Genomic DNA, 19,486 nt, shown 5'->3' with positions numbered 1-19,486 from the left:
AGAACGCGGGTTAGCAACTTTAAGGCGTGGAGATGGTGTAGTATTCCGTCTTAGAAAAGTTTAATCAAGCTGAATAAGAAGGGTCTTATTTCACAAAATAATTAATAATGAATAATTTCTCTTCAAGGACAAATGGTCAGATCTGATGTGGTGATTTTCTACGCAGAGGATGCGAGGGAGTGGAGTGAGTATCTTGTCAGCTTGCTCACGTCAGCCAGTCGCTTTGATGTCCTGCCCTACTCAGTAAGCAAGAGTACTTCATTTACAAGCCGGGATTGCAATCAGTTTAAGAGGTGTAACTGCCTCTTGGTTCTACTGTCGCCGCAGCTGTTGGACTGGGCTGCTCTCGCTGGGGTGGAGCACAGACTGCATAGGATATTGCAGCCAGCGCACAAAGTGGTCGTGCTGTTCTGCGGCGTGACGGAAACACCAGAACTGCAGACCTTGTCTCGAGACTGGCAACAGTGGAAACAAGTCTCGTGCGACGATGAGCCGAATGTTTTCACCACAGCTGTGGAAGAAGCCATCAGTGAGAGTAAGTTTCAAACTTGAAATTGAGCAGTCTATCCATCGCCGGAGTAGTGTTTACAACAAAGCTGCCGTGGCCTTTGTGGACCACTTGTCCATCGATAGACTCGCTCCACCAAATGGGATCCTGAACATTACGTGAGGGCATTAAACATAGAGCAAGTAGCTATGTTAAATTGGTCAGGCCACATATGGAATATTGCGCACAGTCCTGGGCACCCCATTATGGAAGGATATGAAGGCCATTGAAAGCGTAGAGTGATGATTTATTCTAATGATACCAGGATTGAAAGTTAGGAAGAAAGGCTTGAACAATTTAGGGATTTTTTTTTATTGGAAAGGGTTTAATAGAGGGTTTCAAAATTACTCAAAGTTTTGAGAGGGTAAATAGTGAAAGATTGTTTCCACTGGCTGGGGAAACTGTACCATGAGGACACAGACTGAGGATTATCATTAGAAAAAGCAATGGGGAAGTTCGAAGAAATTTGACACCGATATTATTTATATGGACTGCTGGAAGGCATTCGACAAGGTACCACATAAGAGACTGCTAACAAAAATGAGAGCACATGGAATTGGAGGCTACCTATTGACATGGGTAGGTAATTGGTTCGGAGGTAGGCGACAGGGAGTAGGGATAACGGGTATTTCCTCCAATTGGCAGGATGTGACGAGTGGTGTCCCCCAGGGATCTGTACTGGGGCCTCAGCTTTCCACTATATTAAATGACTTAGATGAAGCCAGCTTTTAATGAGAAAAAATGCGCATGTGCGCTATCTTGAATGGGCCACGCAGCCTCTTTAAGGGGACGCGCACCCCAGAAAAAGTTAACGGGAACATTGACAGGTGTAGGGATGGATTTTCCGGGGGGGAGTCGGCGGGCACGATCGGTGGTGGGTATGGTGGGAAAGTGTTTTTCCCCCCCCCAGCTGGTCGGGACCCCGCTGTGAACCCGCCGCCACGCGCCTTTCCCCAATGTTGGGTCTGTCAGCGCTGAGCAGACCCGACACGCAGCGGCGGGTTCACAGCGGGGGACCCAATTCAAGTAATTAGTGGCTTGCTTAGAGCCGCTTAAGAATGAATTTTAACTCGCCTTCTGCATTTGACAGCTCGCCCAAGGGGTCCACGCTGGTCGTCGACCATATCTGTGAAGCTGGGGCGGGAGGCCAGTGGCCATTGAATCAGAGTTGACAGCTTCAAATGTACAGTAAAAGTTCCCACCATACAGAGATGTCTCCCCTCAGCCACAAACTCTTCCTCACTGCATTTCTGCAACAGATTCACCATGCTGCAAGTCTTTAAACAAGTCTCCATCCAGTCTGACCTCATGTACCTCTCCCACCATTGACAAATCGCTTCTGTCATCTTTACTTCACCTGCCATCTATTCCATCAGCATGGGCACCCTTTATACTCTCTCACCTTGGTCCTCAGAATCCCACCACGATCAGACCCCACACCAGCAGCACCAACAACAACACCAACCTTCTCCGCAATCACCTGATGCTGCACAGGACAGAGGGCATCAGCACCCGATCACATTGCTGCCCGGGAGGCCAGGGATGACCTCACCACGGCCAGATTTACTTCACTTGACGCTGTACACCCTGGCTGCCACATGATGTGCCAGGTCGGCACCACCCCACACCAACACCATAAAACATCCCTACAATGCCCAAGCCATTCCTTTCACACGCATCACCATTGCGGGGCATACTGTTATGTCTCACCATTCACTGCAACTCACTAAGCCACTTCCAAAGGTGCACACAGATCTGTCCAAGAACACAAAGTGTCGAAAATAAATGTTTCAATGTTTGACGCCACATTAACAGAAACTTTACATGAACATTGCATAAAACACCCAAGTGCCTACCCTTGTGTGTTGTTAGTTGGTATGATTGGACAAGGATGAGGGTGAGTGTGAGGAGTGGCTAGTGAGATGGGGATGTGATAATATAGATAGAGAGGGATGGGTGGAGGTGCAAGGTAAGTTGGTGCGAGTAAGGATGTGCAGGAGTAGGGTAGGGAAGGCAGAGTGATGGGGATGTGATGAGAGGCACAGCAGGATGAGGTTGAATGTGGCTTTGTACTAATGTTTCATGATCTACTGAGATCGTTGAAAGATTTGCTCCACTGCACCCAGGTCCTCCTGACCACACCCGTGCTTGTGCCCTCCTGTGCAATGTGCAACCAGGCTGTGTTGATCTCCTGTGGAGGTCTCTTCCGCCCATGGGAAGGGAAGAGAACCTCCCTGTGTGCTGTGACTCCCTCCATAACATATCGAGGGAGTCCTGGGAGAGCCTGGGTGCAGCCCTGTGCCTTTGTGCAGTGCTTTGTCAGTGTTTGCAGCACCTCAGTGCTGTAGAACACTGACAGCACAAATGTCAAAATAAAGTTGGCCATGGTCCCTTTAAGGAAACCGGCTGATGACCCGTCATCAAATGATGTCACCAGACCCGCTTCCTCCAATTGGCCAGGAAACGCGCTGGGTGGGCTTAACAAGCCCAATCAACGGAAAGTCATTCTACCCAGCGGGATGGAACCAGCAGTGGGGTCGGGACCTGTCACCGACGTCACCCGCCATGGACCCGCTGAGATTTGTAAAATCGCGGCATAAGTGAGTGGGCAAAACTGTGGCAGATGGAATTCAATGTGGGGAAGTGTGAGGGCATCCACTCTGGACCCAAGAAAGATCGATCAGAGTATTTTCTAAATGGCGACAAGCTGGGAACTGTGGAGGAGCCGAGATTGAGGGGGCCAAGTACAGAAATCACTAAAAGCCAGTGGACAGGCACAAAAATAATTAAAAATGCTAATGGAATGTTGGCCTTTTTCTCGGAGGCTGGAATACAAAGGGGTGAAGTTATGTTACCGCTGCACAGAGCTCTGGTCAGACCCCATCTGAACACTGCATTCAGTTCTGGGCCCCGCACCTCGGGCAGGATATATTGGCCTCAGAGGGGGAGCAGCGCAGATTCACCGGACTGATCCCGGGGCTAAAAGGGTTAAATTGTGAGGACAGGTTCCACAGACTGGGCTTGTGTTCCCTCGAGTTTAGAAGATTAAGGGGTGATCTGATCGAGGTGTTTAAGATGATTAAAGGATTTGATAGGATAGAGAGAGAGAAACTATTTCCTCTGGTGGGGGGAGTCCAGAACAAGGGGGCAGAACCTTAAAATTAGAGCCAGGCCGTTCAGGGGTGATGTGAGGAAGCACTTCTTCACACAGAGGGTGGTGGAAATCTGGAACTCTCTCCCCCCAAAAGCTGTTGAGGCTGGGGGTCAACTGTAAATTTAAAAACAGATTGATAGATTTTTGTTAGGCAAAGATATTAAGGGTTATGGAACCAAGATGGTTAGATGGAGTTAAGGTGCAGATCAGCCGTGATCTAATTGAATGACTCGAGGGGCTGAATGGCCTCCTCCCGTTCCTATATTCCTACGTAGAACACGTAATACTTTACCACAAAGGGCTATTGTGGCAGAGACTGTAACATCATTTAAAAAGAAATTGGATGAGGATTTGAAAAGGAAAAATATAAAGGGATTATGGAGAAGTGCTGGGACATGGGATTAGAGTAGATCAGTCCAGTTGAAGAGCTAACATGGCACAGGTACAACGGGCTGAAAACCTCCAGGTAAAATCAACAGATTTAAATAAAAATATTTTAATTTGGGATCAGCTTTGAAGTTTCTTCACCCATGGAGTGCCATCAGACTTGCTGCAAAGCAGGTTCTGGCAATCAAGGTGCTGGAATTCTTAAGTTCTCTGGATAAGAATCTAGCCGTTTTATTGCCTGTGATCTGTTCAGTATTTATTTGTTTGAGTAACTTTAGTTTACTTTATTCCAAACTGTGTGCTCCTTTCGCCCGTACCCCAGCTCAGTGCAGTTATTATACAGATTCACATTTTCATACTGCCGCGAACCATTCTCTTTAAGGTCATTTTTCAGCCTTCCAAACTGCTACCTAGAGGCTATTCTGATGACTTAATGGTTTAAAGCAATTGTGTGTGTAATATTGAGCCAGACAGATCAGAAAGGTCTGGCTGTGATCAGTGACAATACTGGAGGTGACAATGGAGGTCACTGCCCAGGGCTGAGAAGGGGCAAATTCAGTGAGGGTTCATTTAGTCTCTTGTCCCCTTTTGGAAACTGAAGGTTGGTTGAGAGTAGACTGGGCTTGGCACCAATGTCCCTAGGGTTTAATAGCTTGCCGATACTCACTGTCAAATGAGGATATAAGGAGGAGAAAATGCGTGTCTGATGGCTTATTTCAGCTTAAGAGGAACAAGAATGGAAAGTTCAGAACAAATGATACTATCAATAAAATACAGAACAGAAAGGTTGTGAGGGGGAGAGAGAAATTAGGATCTAGAGGCAAGAGAAGTTTATCGGATAACAAACTTTTCTTGTACATGAGAGTAGTGTCCAAGCCTTTGGTGGACTTGGGCTTTGCAGAAGGAAGCATCAAACCCACGCTATGGCACCCTTAGCGATTCAATGCACTGCACCGTTGATGGCTTCAGCCTTTCTGCGGGGAAAACCAGCCAGGGTTCCTGGAAGAGTCCCAGTCACTACGACAACCCCGAGCTGAAGATGCAGATTTGAGGATGTCGAGCAGCGACAGCATCGAGTTCGGCCGTGATGCCCCTGCGGCGGGATAGCTTGCTGGCGCTCGGTGTCTAGGCTCGCACATCAAAAGTGGCCTCTTGGGTGAGGTAGGGAGGGCAATCCTATCCCAGCACGAGCCAGGAGAGCGGGAAAGGAGTAAACGATGGCGGAGGGGCAGGGACAATAAATTTAACGGGCGTGGAAAGATTTGTCAGACTTGGAAATGACTTACTGCAGGTCCCACCAGAACTGAGAGGCAGCTGTCTGTGCCGAGCACACTTCTCTCTAACACAACCACAGTTTCAGTTAGTCAGATATAAATTGGACAATTTCTGAAAGAGGAAGCCCGTAACGCACAGGATATGTCGAGCTGCTGACTCTTAACTGATGTGACAGGCGCACACTAAAATAACTTCTTCAAGAGGCACACAAGTGCTGTCCGTGGCCAAAAATACCCAGATCTTTTGACAAGCACATGTGCTTCTCAAATGCAAATTTATACTAATCCAACAAGACATAGGGGCATTCTGAGAATGAGGCGGAACATGTGGTTCTCTTTTAAAACTGCCTCAAGGTTTGTGACAGTTGTCTTTGGGGAAATTTTTTTGCTGCTGTTTAAAGACAGTGCTGTAACTCTTTCTACATTTTTCAGCGTGAAATGTATGTAAACGTTTTTCACTTCGAAGTGACTTTAGGGTCGCTAACCCCTCTGGAGTCTCCAGGAATGGGAGATCAATCTCCTGGGAGAAAAATGATCGAGGCATTAAATAAAACGAAATAACAACAGAAAACGCTGGAAAAACTCAGCAGGCCAGGCAACATCCGTGGAGAGAAAAACAGAGTCAACGTTTCGGGTCGAAACCCTTCGTCAGAACTGAGAAAAAAAGGCAGGAAATGAAACAGATTAAAAGGCAGTTTGGGGGCTGGGAAATGGGGGAGGGGATGAAAGAAGAGACATTAAGAGATATTCAAGGTGAGACGAGATGGTAATAGGACAGGTAAAGAGACAAACAATGGCTCGAGATGAAGTGTGAAATGCACTGGCAGAGTGAGAGACAGCTGCCATGTCGGAGAGAGAGAAAAAAAAGGAAAAGTCACAAACCAAAGGTGTGGATAAAAAATATAAAAATATAATAGGGGCCGAGGTTATGATCTGAAATTGTTGAACTCAATATTGAGTCCGGAAGGCTGTAAAGTGCCTAATCGGAAGATGAGGTGCTGTTCCTCGAGTTTACGCTGAGCTTCTGTGGAACAATGCAAGGGCCCGAGTACAGTGAGGACTGAGTGGGAATGGAACAGCGACCGGAAGCTCAGGGTCACCCTTACGGACTGAACGGAGGTGTTCCGCAAAGCGGTCACCCAATCTGCGTTTGGTCTCCTCAATGTAGAGGAGACCACATCGTGAGCAGCGGTTTCTTTAAAAACATTTTTGTTTATTAGTTGCAAAATTATGGGTGAAAAGCCACTAAAGAATCATCCAAATTGTTAACGAAGAGTCTGTTCACTTTCCAATTGGCCGTGGGAAGACCGGGGCTCTGTGAGAATGGACGTGTTGGCCGGCCAATGGCGGGAGGGTAGGGGCGGGACGTCATGTGGCGAAACTTCCCGGAATACGGCCAATCAGAGTTGGGCAGCCCTGAGTGACCCCGCCTCACTGTGCACTCCGAAATCTGCACAGAACCCCGAGTGCATTGTGCCTGAATATTTTACAGATAAGAAATCGTGCATGTTTTATACAAGAACTTGCATTTAAATAGCGCCTTTAATGCAGGAAAACTTCTCATGGCGCGTTACAGAGGCGTAAGGAAACATTGGATGTTGAGCCACAGATGGAGAGATTGGGGGGGGGGTGGGTGCAGTAACCAAACGCTTGGTCAAAGAGGTGGGTTTTGAGGAGGGTCAAAGGAGGAAAGGGAGGGCGGAGAGGGGGGAGTAGTTTATTTTCCAGGAATGAGGGTACCTAAAAATATTTATATCAAAAAATCTTACATATACCGTATACAAATTCAGAAATGGGGGTCTCCCTCAGATCTTTGCTTCCCCCCTCCCGATCTTCCGTTTACCTCAAAACAACTTGGTCTAGTGAGTAAAGACATAGGCAGTATACAGACCAGAGGTCCAGGTTTGTTCTCCAGTTTGTGCTGAGATAGCTGATCCCAGCGAGAGCCGTGGTTGGGCTGCAACAATTGGCTTCGCCACCTCTGGGCTAAGGGGAGTGGGGGGGAAACCGAGGTCCTGATTGATGTCTGGTGGCTTCAGCTGGAAAGTGCACATTTAGATGATGGGTGATGACAGAATTGGGCTGAGATGTGATGGCTCTGACTGTCAAATGGCCTTCTTGGGTGTCAGCCTTGTTCAGTGGTAACCTCTGAGTCAGAAGGTTATGGGTTCAAGTCCCACTCCAGAGACTTGAGCACGTAATCTAGGCTGACACTCCAGTGCAGTGCTGAGGGAGTGCTGCACTGTCGGAGGTGCCGTCTTTCTGATGAGACGTTAAACCGAGGTCCCGTCTGCCCCCTCAGCTGGATATAAAGGATCTCACGGCATTGGTTGAACACTCTGGGACATACTGAAGTTGTGAAAGGCGCTGTAGCAATGCAAATCTTTCTGACACGCACTGTCGAGACCACACACTTGGCCAAGGACAGCTGCTGCGTGTGGAACTGTCCCCAGCAAGCGTTCCCATCTTGTGGAGTGGGAGAAAATTGGGGAATTCCCACTAAGTTATTTTGGCTCAGGCGCTGGCACACAGTGTGGCGAGTTCTGCATCACGCAGCCAAAACCGGTGGTCAGTTTGATAGTCTGATTAATCCAACTTGACCCCAGAACACTCAGCATGGGGTCAGAGCTGAGTCACTGAAATAAGTGTTTCATCATAAGAAGTCACGAGCCAACTGAGAAACAATCCTGGCTGGTCCAAGTTCCAAACAGTAAATTCTGCAATTTTTTGAAGAAGTTTGAGTTAACCCACAGAGCAGTTTTTAAAACATTGTTTGTGAATGAAGGGGTAGGATGTCTATAAATGGAACACCGTCCATTCTGGGCGCTCAGTATTTGTGCCAAGCAATCATGGGTCAGGTAAGGCATGGTCAAATACAGAATAAAGCCATCTCCATGCTGAACAATGTTCAGAAAAGTATCTGTTTTTAGTGTGACATTCAATTTCTCGCCCTAGCCAGTTAATGCCAAATCAGGCTGGTTACAGCCAGCCAACAGGCCCTACAGATGAAAGGACCGTGCCTGAAGCCACTGTACCATCCCGTTCCCCAGGCTACTGATTGTAGTTTGTCCCCTTTGGGGCGAGGGTAGGGAAATATGGTATAACTACGCCAATCAATGTTTTGGTGATTTGCATTTGTAATTGTGGCTTAGGTCATTTCATTGCAGTTAGAGACTCCAGCCTTTCACCTACAGTATGTCCTTTCCTTTTATCTGTATCTATAACTCTAGTTATATCAAGCCCAGAATTCGTGGGGCCCTGGGCACCAACAAAATTCTTACAGGGGTTGACAGGGTAGATGCTGGGAGGATGTTTCCCCTGACTAGAGAGTCCAGAACCAGGGGTCACAGTCTCAGAATAAGAGGTTGGCCATTTAGGACTGAGATGAGGAGAAATTTCCTCACTCAAACGGCTGTGAATCTTTGTAATTCTGTACCCCAGAGGGCTGTGAAGGCTCAGTTGTTGAGTAGATTCAAGACCGAGATTGATAGATTTTTGGGTACTAAGGGAATCAAGGGATATGGGGGTCGAGCAGGAAAGTGGAGTTGAGGTTGAAGATCAGCCATGATCTTATTGAATAGTGGAGCAGGCTCGAAGGGCCGAATGGCCTACTCCTGCTCCTATTTCTTAATTTCTTTTGTTCCAATAACATCCGGGTTCCCTCCGCACCCCAGCACAACACCCCCCCACTCCAGTAAAACAAAAGTAATATTACAATATACGGTGAACCTGCCCCCTGACGAGGCCCCATAGTTGGCTGGGACCCTGGCCACAAGCCCTGGAGAACCCTGTGCTACTCTGTCCTGATGAATACTACATCTTTATCTGTAGTTATATCTGTGCATACATGTATGTATGTATGTATGTATATTTGCATCAGAGAATCATACAGTACAGAAGGAGGCCATTTGGCCCATCGTGCCTGTGCCGGCTCTTTGAACGAGCTCTCCAATTAGACCCACTCCCCCCTGCTCTTTCCCCAGAGCCCTGCAAATTTCTCCTTTTCAAATATTTATCCAATTCCCTTTTGAAAGTTATTGAATCTGCTTCCACCGCCGTTTCAGGCCGCGCATTCCATATCACAACAACTCGCTGTGTAAAAGGGTTGCCTCATCTCCCCCACTGGTTCTTTTGACAATGATCTTAAATCTGTGTCCATTGGTTACTGACCCTCCTGTCACTAGAAACAGTTTCTCCTTATTTCCTCTATCAAAACCCTTCAGAATTTTGAACACCTCTATTAAATTTCCCTTTAACCTTCTCTGCTCTGAGGAGAACAACCCCAGGTTCTCCAGTCTCTCCACATAACTGAAGTCCCTCATCCCTGGTATCAATCTAGTAAATCTCCTCTGCACCCTCTCCAGGGCCTTGACATCCTTCCTAAAGTGTGATGCCCAGAATTGGACACAATACTCCAGCTGGGGCCTAACCTGTGATTTATAACGGTTTAATATAACTTCCTTGCTTTTGTACTCTATGCCTCTATTTATAAAGCCACGGATCCCGTATGCTTTTTTAACAGCCTTCTCAATATGTCCAGCAACCTTCAAAGATTTGTGTATTTGAACCCCCAGGTCTCTGTGTTCCTGCACCCCCTTTAAAATTGAACCAGACAGAAACAGAGAACACAAGCTGCTAAAACAGCAGATCTGAAATTGAAACCGGCAATGTAAGACCTGGTGGATCCATCATTACCGAGAAATGAAACAACATCCAGGTCCACAGCATGGACCCAGGAACCAGCAGCACGGTGCACTGACTGAGCGCCTGTACCCAAACGTCACTCCACCTGCCCTCCTCCCAGGCACCAACAGACCCCACGTTGCCAGCACCATCTGCTGTGAATAAAGTGGAGGGTAAAAACCAAGGTCTGAAGTTACTAGATGCAGTGTCAGTTGTGGCTCAGTGGGCAGCACACTCGACTCTGAGTCAGAAGGTTGTGGGTTCAAGTCCCACTCCAGGGCCTTGAGCAGGTAATCTAGGCTGACACTCCAGTGCAGTGCTGAGGGAGTGCTGCACTGTCGGAGGTGCCGTCTTTCAGATGAGACATTAAAAGGAGGCCCCGTCTGCCCTCTCAGATGGACGTAAAAGATCCCACGGCACTATTTCGAAGAAGAGCAGGGGAGTTATCCCCGGTGTCCTGGCCAATATCTATCCATCAACCAACGTAAAAAAACAGATTATCTGGGCATCTTGGGTCGGAGCGATCATAATATGATAGAATTCTTCATTAAGAGGGAGAGTGAAGTAGTTGACTCAGAGACTAGGGTCCTGAATTTAAATAAAGGAAACTACGATGGTATGAGGCGCGAGTTGGGCAGGATTGATTGGGGAATGTTACTCAAAGGGTTGACGGTTGATGGTGGATAGGCAATGGCAAACATTCAAAGATCGCATGGATGAACTACAGAATTTGTTCATCCCTGTTTGGCATAAAAATAAAACAAAAAAGGTGACTCAACCGTGGCTAACAAGGGAAATTAGGGATAACATAAGATCCAAGGAGAGGACATATAAATTGGCCAGAAAAAGCAGTAAACCTGAGGATTGGGAGCAGTTTAGGATTCAGCAAAGGAGGACAACGGGATTAATTAAGAGGGGGAAATTAGAGTATGAGAGTAAGCTTGCAGCGAACATAAAAACTGACTGTAAAAGCTTTAATAGATATGTGAAGAGAAAAAGATTGGTGAAGTCAAGCGTAGGTCCCTTGCAGTCAGAATCAGGAGAATTTATAATGGGGAACAAAGAAATGGCAGACCAATTAAATACATATTTTGGTTCTGTCTTCACAAAGGAGGACACAAATAACCTCCCAGAGATGTCGGGGAACATAGGGTCTAATGAGAGGGAGGAACTGAAAGAAATCAGTATTTGTAGGGAAATGGTGTTAGGGAAATTGATGGGATTGAAGGCTGATAAATCCCCAGGGCCTGATAATCTACATCCTAGGGCACTTAAGGAAGTGGCCCTAGAAATAGTAGATGCAATGCTGGTCATCTTCCAAAATTCAATAGACTCTGGAACAGTACCCATGGATTGGAGGGTAGCTAATGTTACCCCACTATTCAAAAAAGGTGGTAGAGAGAAAACGGGGAATTATAGACCGGTAAGCCTGACATTGGTAGTGGGAAAATGCTAGAGTCCATTATGAAATATGTAATAGCAGAGCACTTGGAAAACAGTGACAGGATCGGACAAATCAACATGGATTTACAAAAGGTAAATCGTGCTTGACTAATCTACTGGAATCTTTTGAGGATGTAACTGGTAAAACAGATAAGGGAGAACCAGTGGATGTGATGTATTTGGACTTTCAGAAGGCTTTCGATAAGGTCCCGCATAAGAGATTAGCGTGTAAAGTTAAGGCACATGGGATTGGGGGCAAGGTACTGACTTGGATAAAGAACTGGTTGGCAGACAGGAAGCAAAGAGTTGGAATAAACGGCTCTTTTCCCGAGTGGCAGGCAGTGACTAGTGAGGTACCGCAGGGATCGGTCCTAGGACCCCAGCTATTTACAATATATATAAATGATCTAGATGAGGGAACTAGATGTAATATCTCCAAGTTTGCAGACGACACAAAGCTGGATGGGCGTGTGTGCTGTGAGGAGGATGCCGAGAAACTCCAGTATGATTTGGACAGGTTGGGTGATTGGGCAGAAGCATGGCAGATGCAATATAACGTGGATAAATGCGAGGTTATCCACTTTGGTGTCAAAAACAGGAAGGCAGATTATTATCTGAACGGCAATAGATTGGGAGAAGGGGAAGTGCAACGAGACCTGGGTGTCCTTGTGCACCAGTTGCTGAAGGTAAGCATGCAGGTGCAGCAGGCGGTTAAGAAGGCAAATGGTATGTTGGCCTTCGTAGCGAGAGGGTTCAAGTACAGGAACAAAGATGTCTTGCTGCAGTTGTACAGGGCCTTGGTGAGACCACACCTTGAGTATTGTGTGCAGTTTTGATTGCCTTATCTGAGGAAGAATGTTCTTGCCATGGAGGGAGTGCAGCAAAGATTCACCAGACTGATACCTGGGGTGGCAGGAATGACGTATGAGGAGAGATTGGGTCGATTGGGCTTATACTCGCTGGAGTTTAGAAGAATGAGAGGGGATCTCATTGAAACTTATAAAATTCTAACAGGACTAGACAGACTAGATGCAGGAAGGATGTTCCTGCTGGCCGGGGAATCCAGAACCTGGGATCACAGTCTAAGAATAAGGGATAAGCCATTTAGGACAGAGATGCGGAGGAATTTCTTCACCCAGAGAGTGGTGAACCTGTGGAATTCTCTACCACAGAAGGCAGTGGAGGCCAATTCATTAAATATATTCCAGAAGGAGTTAGATATATTTCTTTAGGCTGAAGGGATCAAGGGATATGGGGAGAAAGCAGGGACAGGGTACTGAATTTGGATGATCAGCCATGATCTCATTGAATGGCAGAGCAGGCTCGAGGGGCCGAATGGCCTACTCCTGCTCCTATCTTCTATGTTTCTATGTTTCTATGTTTCACATTGCTGTTTGTGGGATCTTGCTGTGTGCAAATTGGCTGCTGCGTTTCCTACATTACAACAGTGACTACACTTTGAAAGTACTTCATTGGCTGTAAAGTGCTTTGAGACGTCCGGTGGTTTTGAAAGGCGCTATATAAATGCAAGTCGTCTTCTTCTACTAAGTCGGTGATCATACCAGAGGGAAGGAAGATCGGGCAGGGGTGTAAAACGGGCGGAAGATCAAACACCGCCAGCGTTATCCCCGCCAGCGTTATCCCCGCCAGCGTTATCCCCGCCAGCGTTATCCCCTGCCAACGCTGAACATTTCGCCCTCTTTTAGAAACTTTAGTTGCGCTTTATTGGAACAACGTATGAGATCGAATGTGAAAAGTTCAGAGTGAGATCAAAAGGACGAGATAAAGTGGTCAGCCACAGTGAGCTCAGAGTCACACTTGTAGACAGAACTGAGCAGCCGTTTCTCATGCATTTTTTGCAGTCTTGTCTGTGCATCTGCTTTTACTTGCCAAAACTCTGCCTCGGCTCAGTGGGTTTCACTCTCGCCTCTGAATCAGAAGGTTGGTGGGTTCAAGCCCCACTCTAGAGACTCGAGCACATAATCCAGGCTGACACTCCAGTGCAGTACTGAGGGAGTGCCGCACTGTCAGATGAGACATAAAACCGAGGACCCAACTGCTCACTCGGGGGTGTAAAAGATCCCATGGCACTATATGAAGAAGAGCAGGAGAGTTTCCCCCCGCCGTGTCCTGGCCAATATTTATCCCTCAACCAACATCTAAAAACAGATTATCTGGTCATTATCACCTTGCTGTTTGTGGGAGCTTGCTGTGTGCAAATTGGCTGCCGCTTTTCCTACATTACAACAGTGACTACACTTCAAAAAGTACTTCATTGGCTGTAAAGCGCTTTGGGATGTTTGCGAAAGGCGCTGTAGAAATGCAAGTCTTTCTTTTATTGCTTGCGGCTTTGAGTCATAGAAACATAGAAGATAGGAGCAGGAGTAGGCCATTCGGCCCCTTGAGCCTACTCCACCATTCAATGAGATCATGGCTAATCATCCAAATTCAGTACCCGGCCCCTGCCTTATCCCCATATCCCTTTAGCCTTAAGAAATATATCTAACTCCTTGAATATATTTAATGAATTGGCCTCAGCTGCCTTCTGTGGTAGAGAATTCCACAGGTTCACCACTCTCTGGGTGAAGAAATTCCTCCTCATCTCAGTCCTAAATGGCTTACCCCTTATCCTTAGACTGTGACCCCTGGTTCTGGACTTGCCCGCCATCGGGAACATCCTTCCTGCATCTAGTCTGTCTAGTCCTGTTAGAATTTTATAAGTTTCAATGAGATCCCCTCTCATTCTTCAAAACTCCAGCGAGTATAAGCCCAATCGACCCAATCTCTCCTCATACGTCATTCCTGCCATCCCAGGTATCAGTCTGGTGAATCTTCGCTGCACTCCCTCCATGGCAAGAACATCCTTCCTCAGACAAGGCGACCAAAACTGCACACAATACTCAAGATGTGGTCTCACGAAGGCCCTGTACAACTGCAGCAAGACATCCTTGTTCCTGTACTCGAACCCTCTCGCTACGAAGGCCAACATACCATTTGCCTTCTTAACCGCCTGCTGCACCTGCATACTTACCTTCAGCGACTGGTGCACAAGGACACCCAGGTCTCGTTGCACTTCCCCTTCTCCCAATCTATTGCTGTTCAGATAATAATCTGCCTTCCTGTTTTTGCCACCAAAGTGGATAACCTCGCATTTATCCACATTATACTGCATCTGCCATGCATCTGCCCAATCACCCAACCTGTCCAAATCATACTGGAGTTTCTCAGCATCCTCCTCACAGCACACATGCTCACCCAGCTTTGTGTCATCTGCAAACTTGGAGATATTACATCTAGTTCCCTCGTCTAGATCATTAATATATATTGTGAATAGCTGGGGTCCAAGGACCGATCCCTGCGGTACCCCACTAGTCACTGCCTGCCACTCGGAAAAAGACCCATTTATTCCAACTCTTTGCTTCCTGTCTGCCAACCAGTTTTCTATCCAAGTCAGTACCTTGCCCCCAATCCCATGTGCTTTAACTTTACACGCTAATCTCTTATGCAGGACCTTATCGAAAGTCACCCTAGAACGTCAGAGAGTACTTTGTGTGTCTGCACAGTGCTCTCTAAAGTTATGTACAAATGGCGTAGGTCCTGTGCTTGCTCTCTCCGCACTTGGTGCCAATCTCCATCCGTAGGGTAATGTGAGCACTAGATCAAGAGATGGGCTGATTGTTTTACTTCCTGGACAGAATTGCTTGACGGGATTTGTTCCATGAGATTTCCTGGGTTTAATATTTATTGTAAAGGTGGAAACAGCATGATGTTAAAGCCACCTTTATTTGCTGACTCATAGGAACAGATTTTAATCACAACCCTAATCATCTATCCCCAGGGTTTAAAACATGGATTTCTTCAATAGCTTTTGCAACTGGGAAATGAAAAAATCTGCTCACTCAGTGTAAGCCGTCTTTCGAATGAGAGGTTAAACCGAGGCCCCGTCTGCTTTCTCAGGTGGATGTAAAAGATCCCATGGCACTATTTCGAAGAAGAGCAGGGGAGTTATTCCCAGTGTCCGGGTTAATATTTATCCCTCAATCAACATCACTAAAACAGATGATCTGGTCATTATCACGTTGCTGTTTGTGGGAGCTTGCTGTGCGCAAATTGGCTGCTGCATTTTCCACATTACAACAGTGACTACACTTCAAAATTTTTTTTTTTTTTTTTTTTTTTTAAGTACCTCATTGGCTGTAAAGCACTTTGGGACGCCCTGAGGTTGTGAAAGGCGCTATAGAAATGCAAGTCTTTTTAAGCTTTCAGGTATAAATACAAGCTTGCAGTCCAGTTCTATATTTCCCCATTTATTCACTCGGTAAATGGCGGGGCTTTCCATCTCAAGTTATTGTTTCTTCTACTCCGATGTTGCTCCTGCTGCAGATTTCCATTTCTTTTAGGTTAGTGCAGATAGTCTGTTTTAAAGGATCCTTTTGATCTCCTAAGAAAATGGAAAAGAAGATCGGACACAGTGTAAAACATGCTGTCGATTTCGTCTTCCCCAAGACTAATTTTACCCCCAATGAGTCTAAACAACAGAAAGGAGTTGACCGATCCCCCTCTTTGAATTTCTGCCTTCATGAACCTTGACAATAAGAACAGGCGAAGGTTTCGGCTGTGCTTAGTCACCTTGAACACTAACAGCTAACCCTTTTGAATACGATGTTAATTGTGCCAGTAAATCAATGCTCTACTTAATTAAACTAATTTCACTGGCATCTCAACTGTTAACGGCACTGCCCAATGGGGTACTGAGCCAAACAGACCAATATGGGCCCAGATTCAATCCCAGGTTTGTGCTGAATTAACTGATGGTAGTTGGGCAGTGCTGGGAATGGTTAAGTGCCCCCAGCTAGGAAAGAGGGCAAAAGCCAACTATGCCACCCACTTCTGATCACTGTCCAGTGACCCTTGCTGCAAAGTGCGTCTCTTGATGTTAGGTGAAGACAGAATCAGGCTTGATTGTGATGCCTCCACAGTTGAACAGCCTGTTCAAACTCACTGACTCGGCTCACACAGAATAGCCATTTGAGTGTTGGTCAAAAACACACATACTAGGCTTTCTGCTTTTTCTGTGGACATCAGCATTTGGGGTCTATGTGCTGTCCGCGCTTATAGCCAAAAATCAGCAGAATTCAAACTCATTGCCCCTCCACCTGCCTCCCCCCACCCCCCCCCCGCCCCATTCCACTCCTACCTGAATCTAGAGGCCAATGCACCAGGCGCTGTCCTTCCTCCCCCTCTCCGAAGTACCACTCCCTGCTTCTTCTCTTTGTGTGCTTCAAGCGCTAATGGCCCGGATTTTCAACTCGCTGTGCTGGGGGCGGTAACTCTATGGGGGCTTCTGGACTCCAGTGCACAGACAAGACAGTCAAGGCCAATAGTGCTGGAAGCAGGTGAAGAAGAAGAGCAGAACCTGCCTCGGGCATTGGACCCAAGTGGGACTGGGTGGGAAATATCATTGCAAAGGGAGGGGGAGAAAGCATGGGAAGGGAGGGGAGGGGAAAGGAGGGGGTGGGAGTAGATGGCAGTAAAGGGGCATGTAAGGGGGAAATCACTGGCCATTGAATGAGGAGGTAAATACAGGGAAGGGGGAAAGGGATGGTAATGAATGCCAGCAGGAAAGGGGCAGAATGTGGGTGCAGTGCTTTGGCCGAGGGAGGAAGATCAGTCCCAGGGTTAATGGCGAGGGAGTGGGGAGGGGGAGCGCCAGTATACTAGCCTGAATTGGTAGGGACAAAAAGAGACAGTAGAATCCTAGGGAAGAGCATAAGTTTGAACAGGGAAGAGTGGAAGAAGACTATCGGCTTAACTAGGTTGGCGGGGAAGTAGAGTGCCAAATGGAATTGCTGAGAGAGAGGGAGCGGGCAAGGGCGAGGGAGAGGGAGCGGGCAAGGGCGAGGGAGAGGGGGCGGGTGAGAGAGGGGCGGGCAAGGTTGAGGGTGAGGGGGTGGGAAAGGGTGAGGGAGCGGGCAAGGGCGAGGGAGGGGGCGGGCGAGGGAGAGGGGGCGGGCAAGGGAGAGGGGGCGGGCGAGGGAGAGGGAGAGGGGGCGGGCGAGGGAGAGGGGGCGGACAAGGGAGAGGGAGAGGGGGCGGGCGAGGGGGCGGGCAAGGGCGAGGGAGAGGGGGCGGGCAAGAGCGAGGGGGCGGGCGAGGGAGAGGGGGCGGGCAAGGGCGAGGGAGAGGGGGCGGGCGAGGGAGAGGGGGCGGGCAAGGGAGAGGGGGCGGGCGAGGGAGAGGGGGCGGGCGAGGGAGAGGGGGCAGGCAAGGGCGAGGGAGAGGGGGCGGGCAAGGGCGAGGGAGAGGGGGCAGGCAAGGGTGAGGGGGCAGGCAAGGGTGAGGGAGAGGGGGCGGGTGAGGGGCGGGCAAGGTTGAGGGTGAGGGGGTGGGAAAGGGTGAGGGAGCGGGCAAGGGTGAGGGAGAAGGGGCGGGCAAGGGTGAGGGAGCAGGCAAGGGTGAGGGAGAGGGGCAGACAAGGGTGGGGGAGAGGGAGCGGGCAAGGGTGAGGGAGAGGGGGCAGACAAGGGTGAGGGAGAGGGTGCAGACAAGGGTGCGGGAGAGGGTGCAGACAAGGGTGCGGGAGAGGGAGCGGGCAAGGGTGAGGGAGAGGGGCAGACAAGGGTGACGGAGGGGAGCGGGCAAGGGTGCGGGAGAGGGGGTGGGTGAGGGAGAGGGGCGCGCAAGGGTGAGGGAGAGGGGGCAGGCAAGGGTGAGGGAGAGGGAGCAGACTAGCATATGAACTGGGCGAGCTGGAGAATAGAATATCTCTGTGAAAGATGTGAAGTGTCCTTGTGAACTGAGGTGAGGGCGGGCTTGGATGTGGGAAAGTGACTGTTGAAAGTGTTTAAAAGCATTCCTGTACCATAACTTATTGACGAGTTGTTGTGTTTTCCACCTTAATAATTTATAAAGTGCGATGAACTGTTGCCCTTTACTGCAGGATTGCTATAGAAATGCAAGTTGTTGTTGTGTTGTTTACATCAATGCTTTTGCATGAATCCTGTTGCAATCATTTTATGATGTTATCTCGACCATTATTATTTACATTATTACCTCATTCAGCTATAGCCCCTGCATACACCTGTGTTATACTCCTTGAAAAAAGTATCGACAAAGAAATAGAACAGCAGTGGGAAATATTTAAGATGGTGATCAATAGAGTTCAAGAGAAATATATTCTGCTAAAAATCAAGAACAAACTAGACAATAATGAAACACCATGGCTGAATAAAGAGATAAGGGTACAACTGAAACTGAAGAAAAAGGCAGACACGAAGCACACAGGCGATAAAGGAGAGGATGGCAAAAGGGAACATGAGGTTCGGAAAGAAGTCAAAAAACAATTAGGAAAGCAAGGATGAACTACAAAATTAAATTATCAAGGAATATAAAAAGTAATATTAAAGTATACTACAGACACATAAATAACAAAGGACAAATCAGGATAGGAACAGGGCATAGAAACATAGAAGATAGGAGCAGGAGTAGGCCATTCGGCCCCTCGAGCCTGTTCCGCCATTTAATGAGATCATGGCTGATCATCCAAATTCAGTATCCTGTCCCTGCTTTCTCCCCATATCCCTTGATCCCTTTAGCCTTAAGAAATATATCTAACTCCTTCTTGAATATATTTAATAAGTTGGCCTCAACTGCCTTCTGTGGTAGAGAATTCCACAGGTTCACCACTCTCTGGGTGAAGAAATTCCTCCTCATCTCTGTCCTAAATGGCTTACCCCTTATCCTTAGACTGTGACCCCTGGTTCTGGACTCCCTGACCATCGGGAACATCCTTCCTGCATCTAGTCTGTCCAGTCCTGTCAGAATTTTATAAGTTTCAGTGAGATCCCCTCTCTTCTAAACTCTTAACGAATATAAGCCTAATCGACCCAGACTCTATTTATACGTCATTCCTGCCATCCCAGGTATCAGTCTGGTGAATCTTCGCTACACTCCCTCCATGGCAAGAACATCCTTCCTCAGATAAGGCGACCAAAACTG

At 47.7% G+C, this 19,486-nt stretch overlaps 1 protein-coding gene across 3 annotated transcripts in view; it reads left to right on the top strand.

Moving 5' to 3' along the window:
- Positions 1-19,486, top strand: part of pik3ap1 (phosphoinositide-3-kinase adaptor protein 1) — a 166,155-nt gene that overhangs the window by 11,953 nt on the left and 134,716 nt on the right. For all 3 annotated transcript variants that reach the window (XM_085970146.1, XM_085970147.1, XM_085970144.1), the window contains exon 2: positions 128-535. In XM_085970146.1, the coding sequence (XP_085826272.1) occupies positions 128-535 (408 nt within the window). The remainder of the gene's footprint in view (positions 1-127; positions 536-19,486) is intronic.

Source organism: Somniosus microcephalus, chromosome 29 (genome assembly GCF_052327205.1).
Source record: "Somniosus microcephalus isolate GS21.2 chromosome 29, FLI_Smic_1.0, whole genome shotgun sequence".
NCBI lineage: Eukaryota > Metazoa > Chordata > Chondrichthyes > Squaliformes > Somniosidae > Somniosus > Somniosus microcephalus.
The sequence above is the reverse complement of the archived record's forward strand: the minus strand, read 5'-3'. Positions and strand labels throughout refer to the sequence as shown.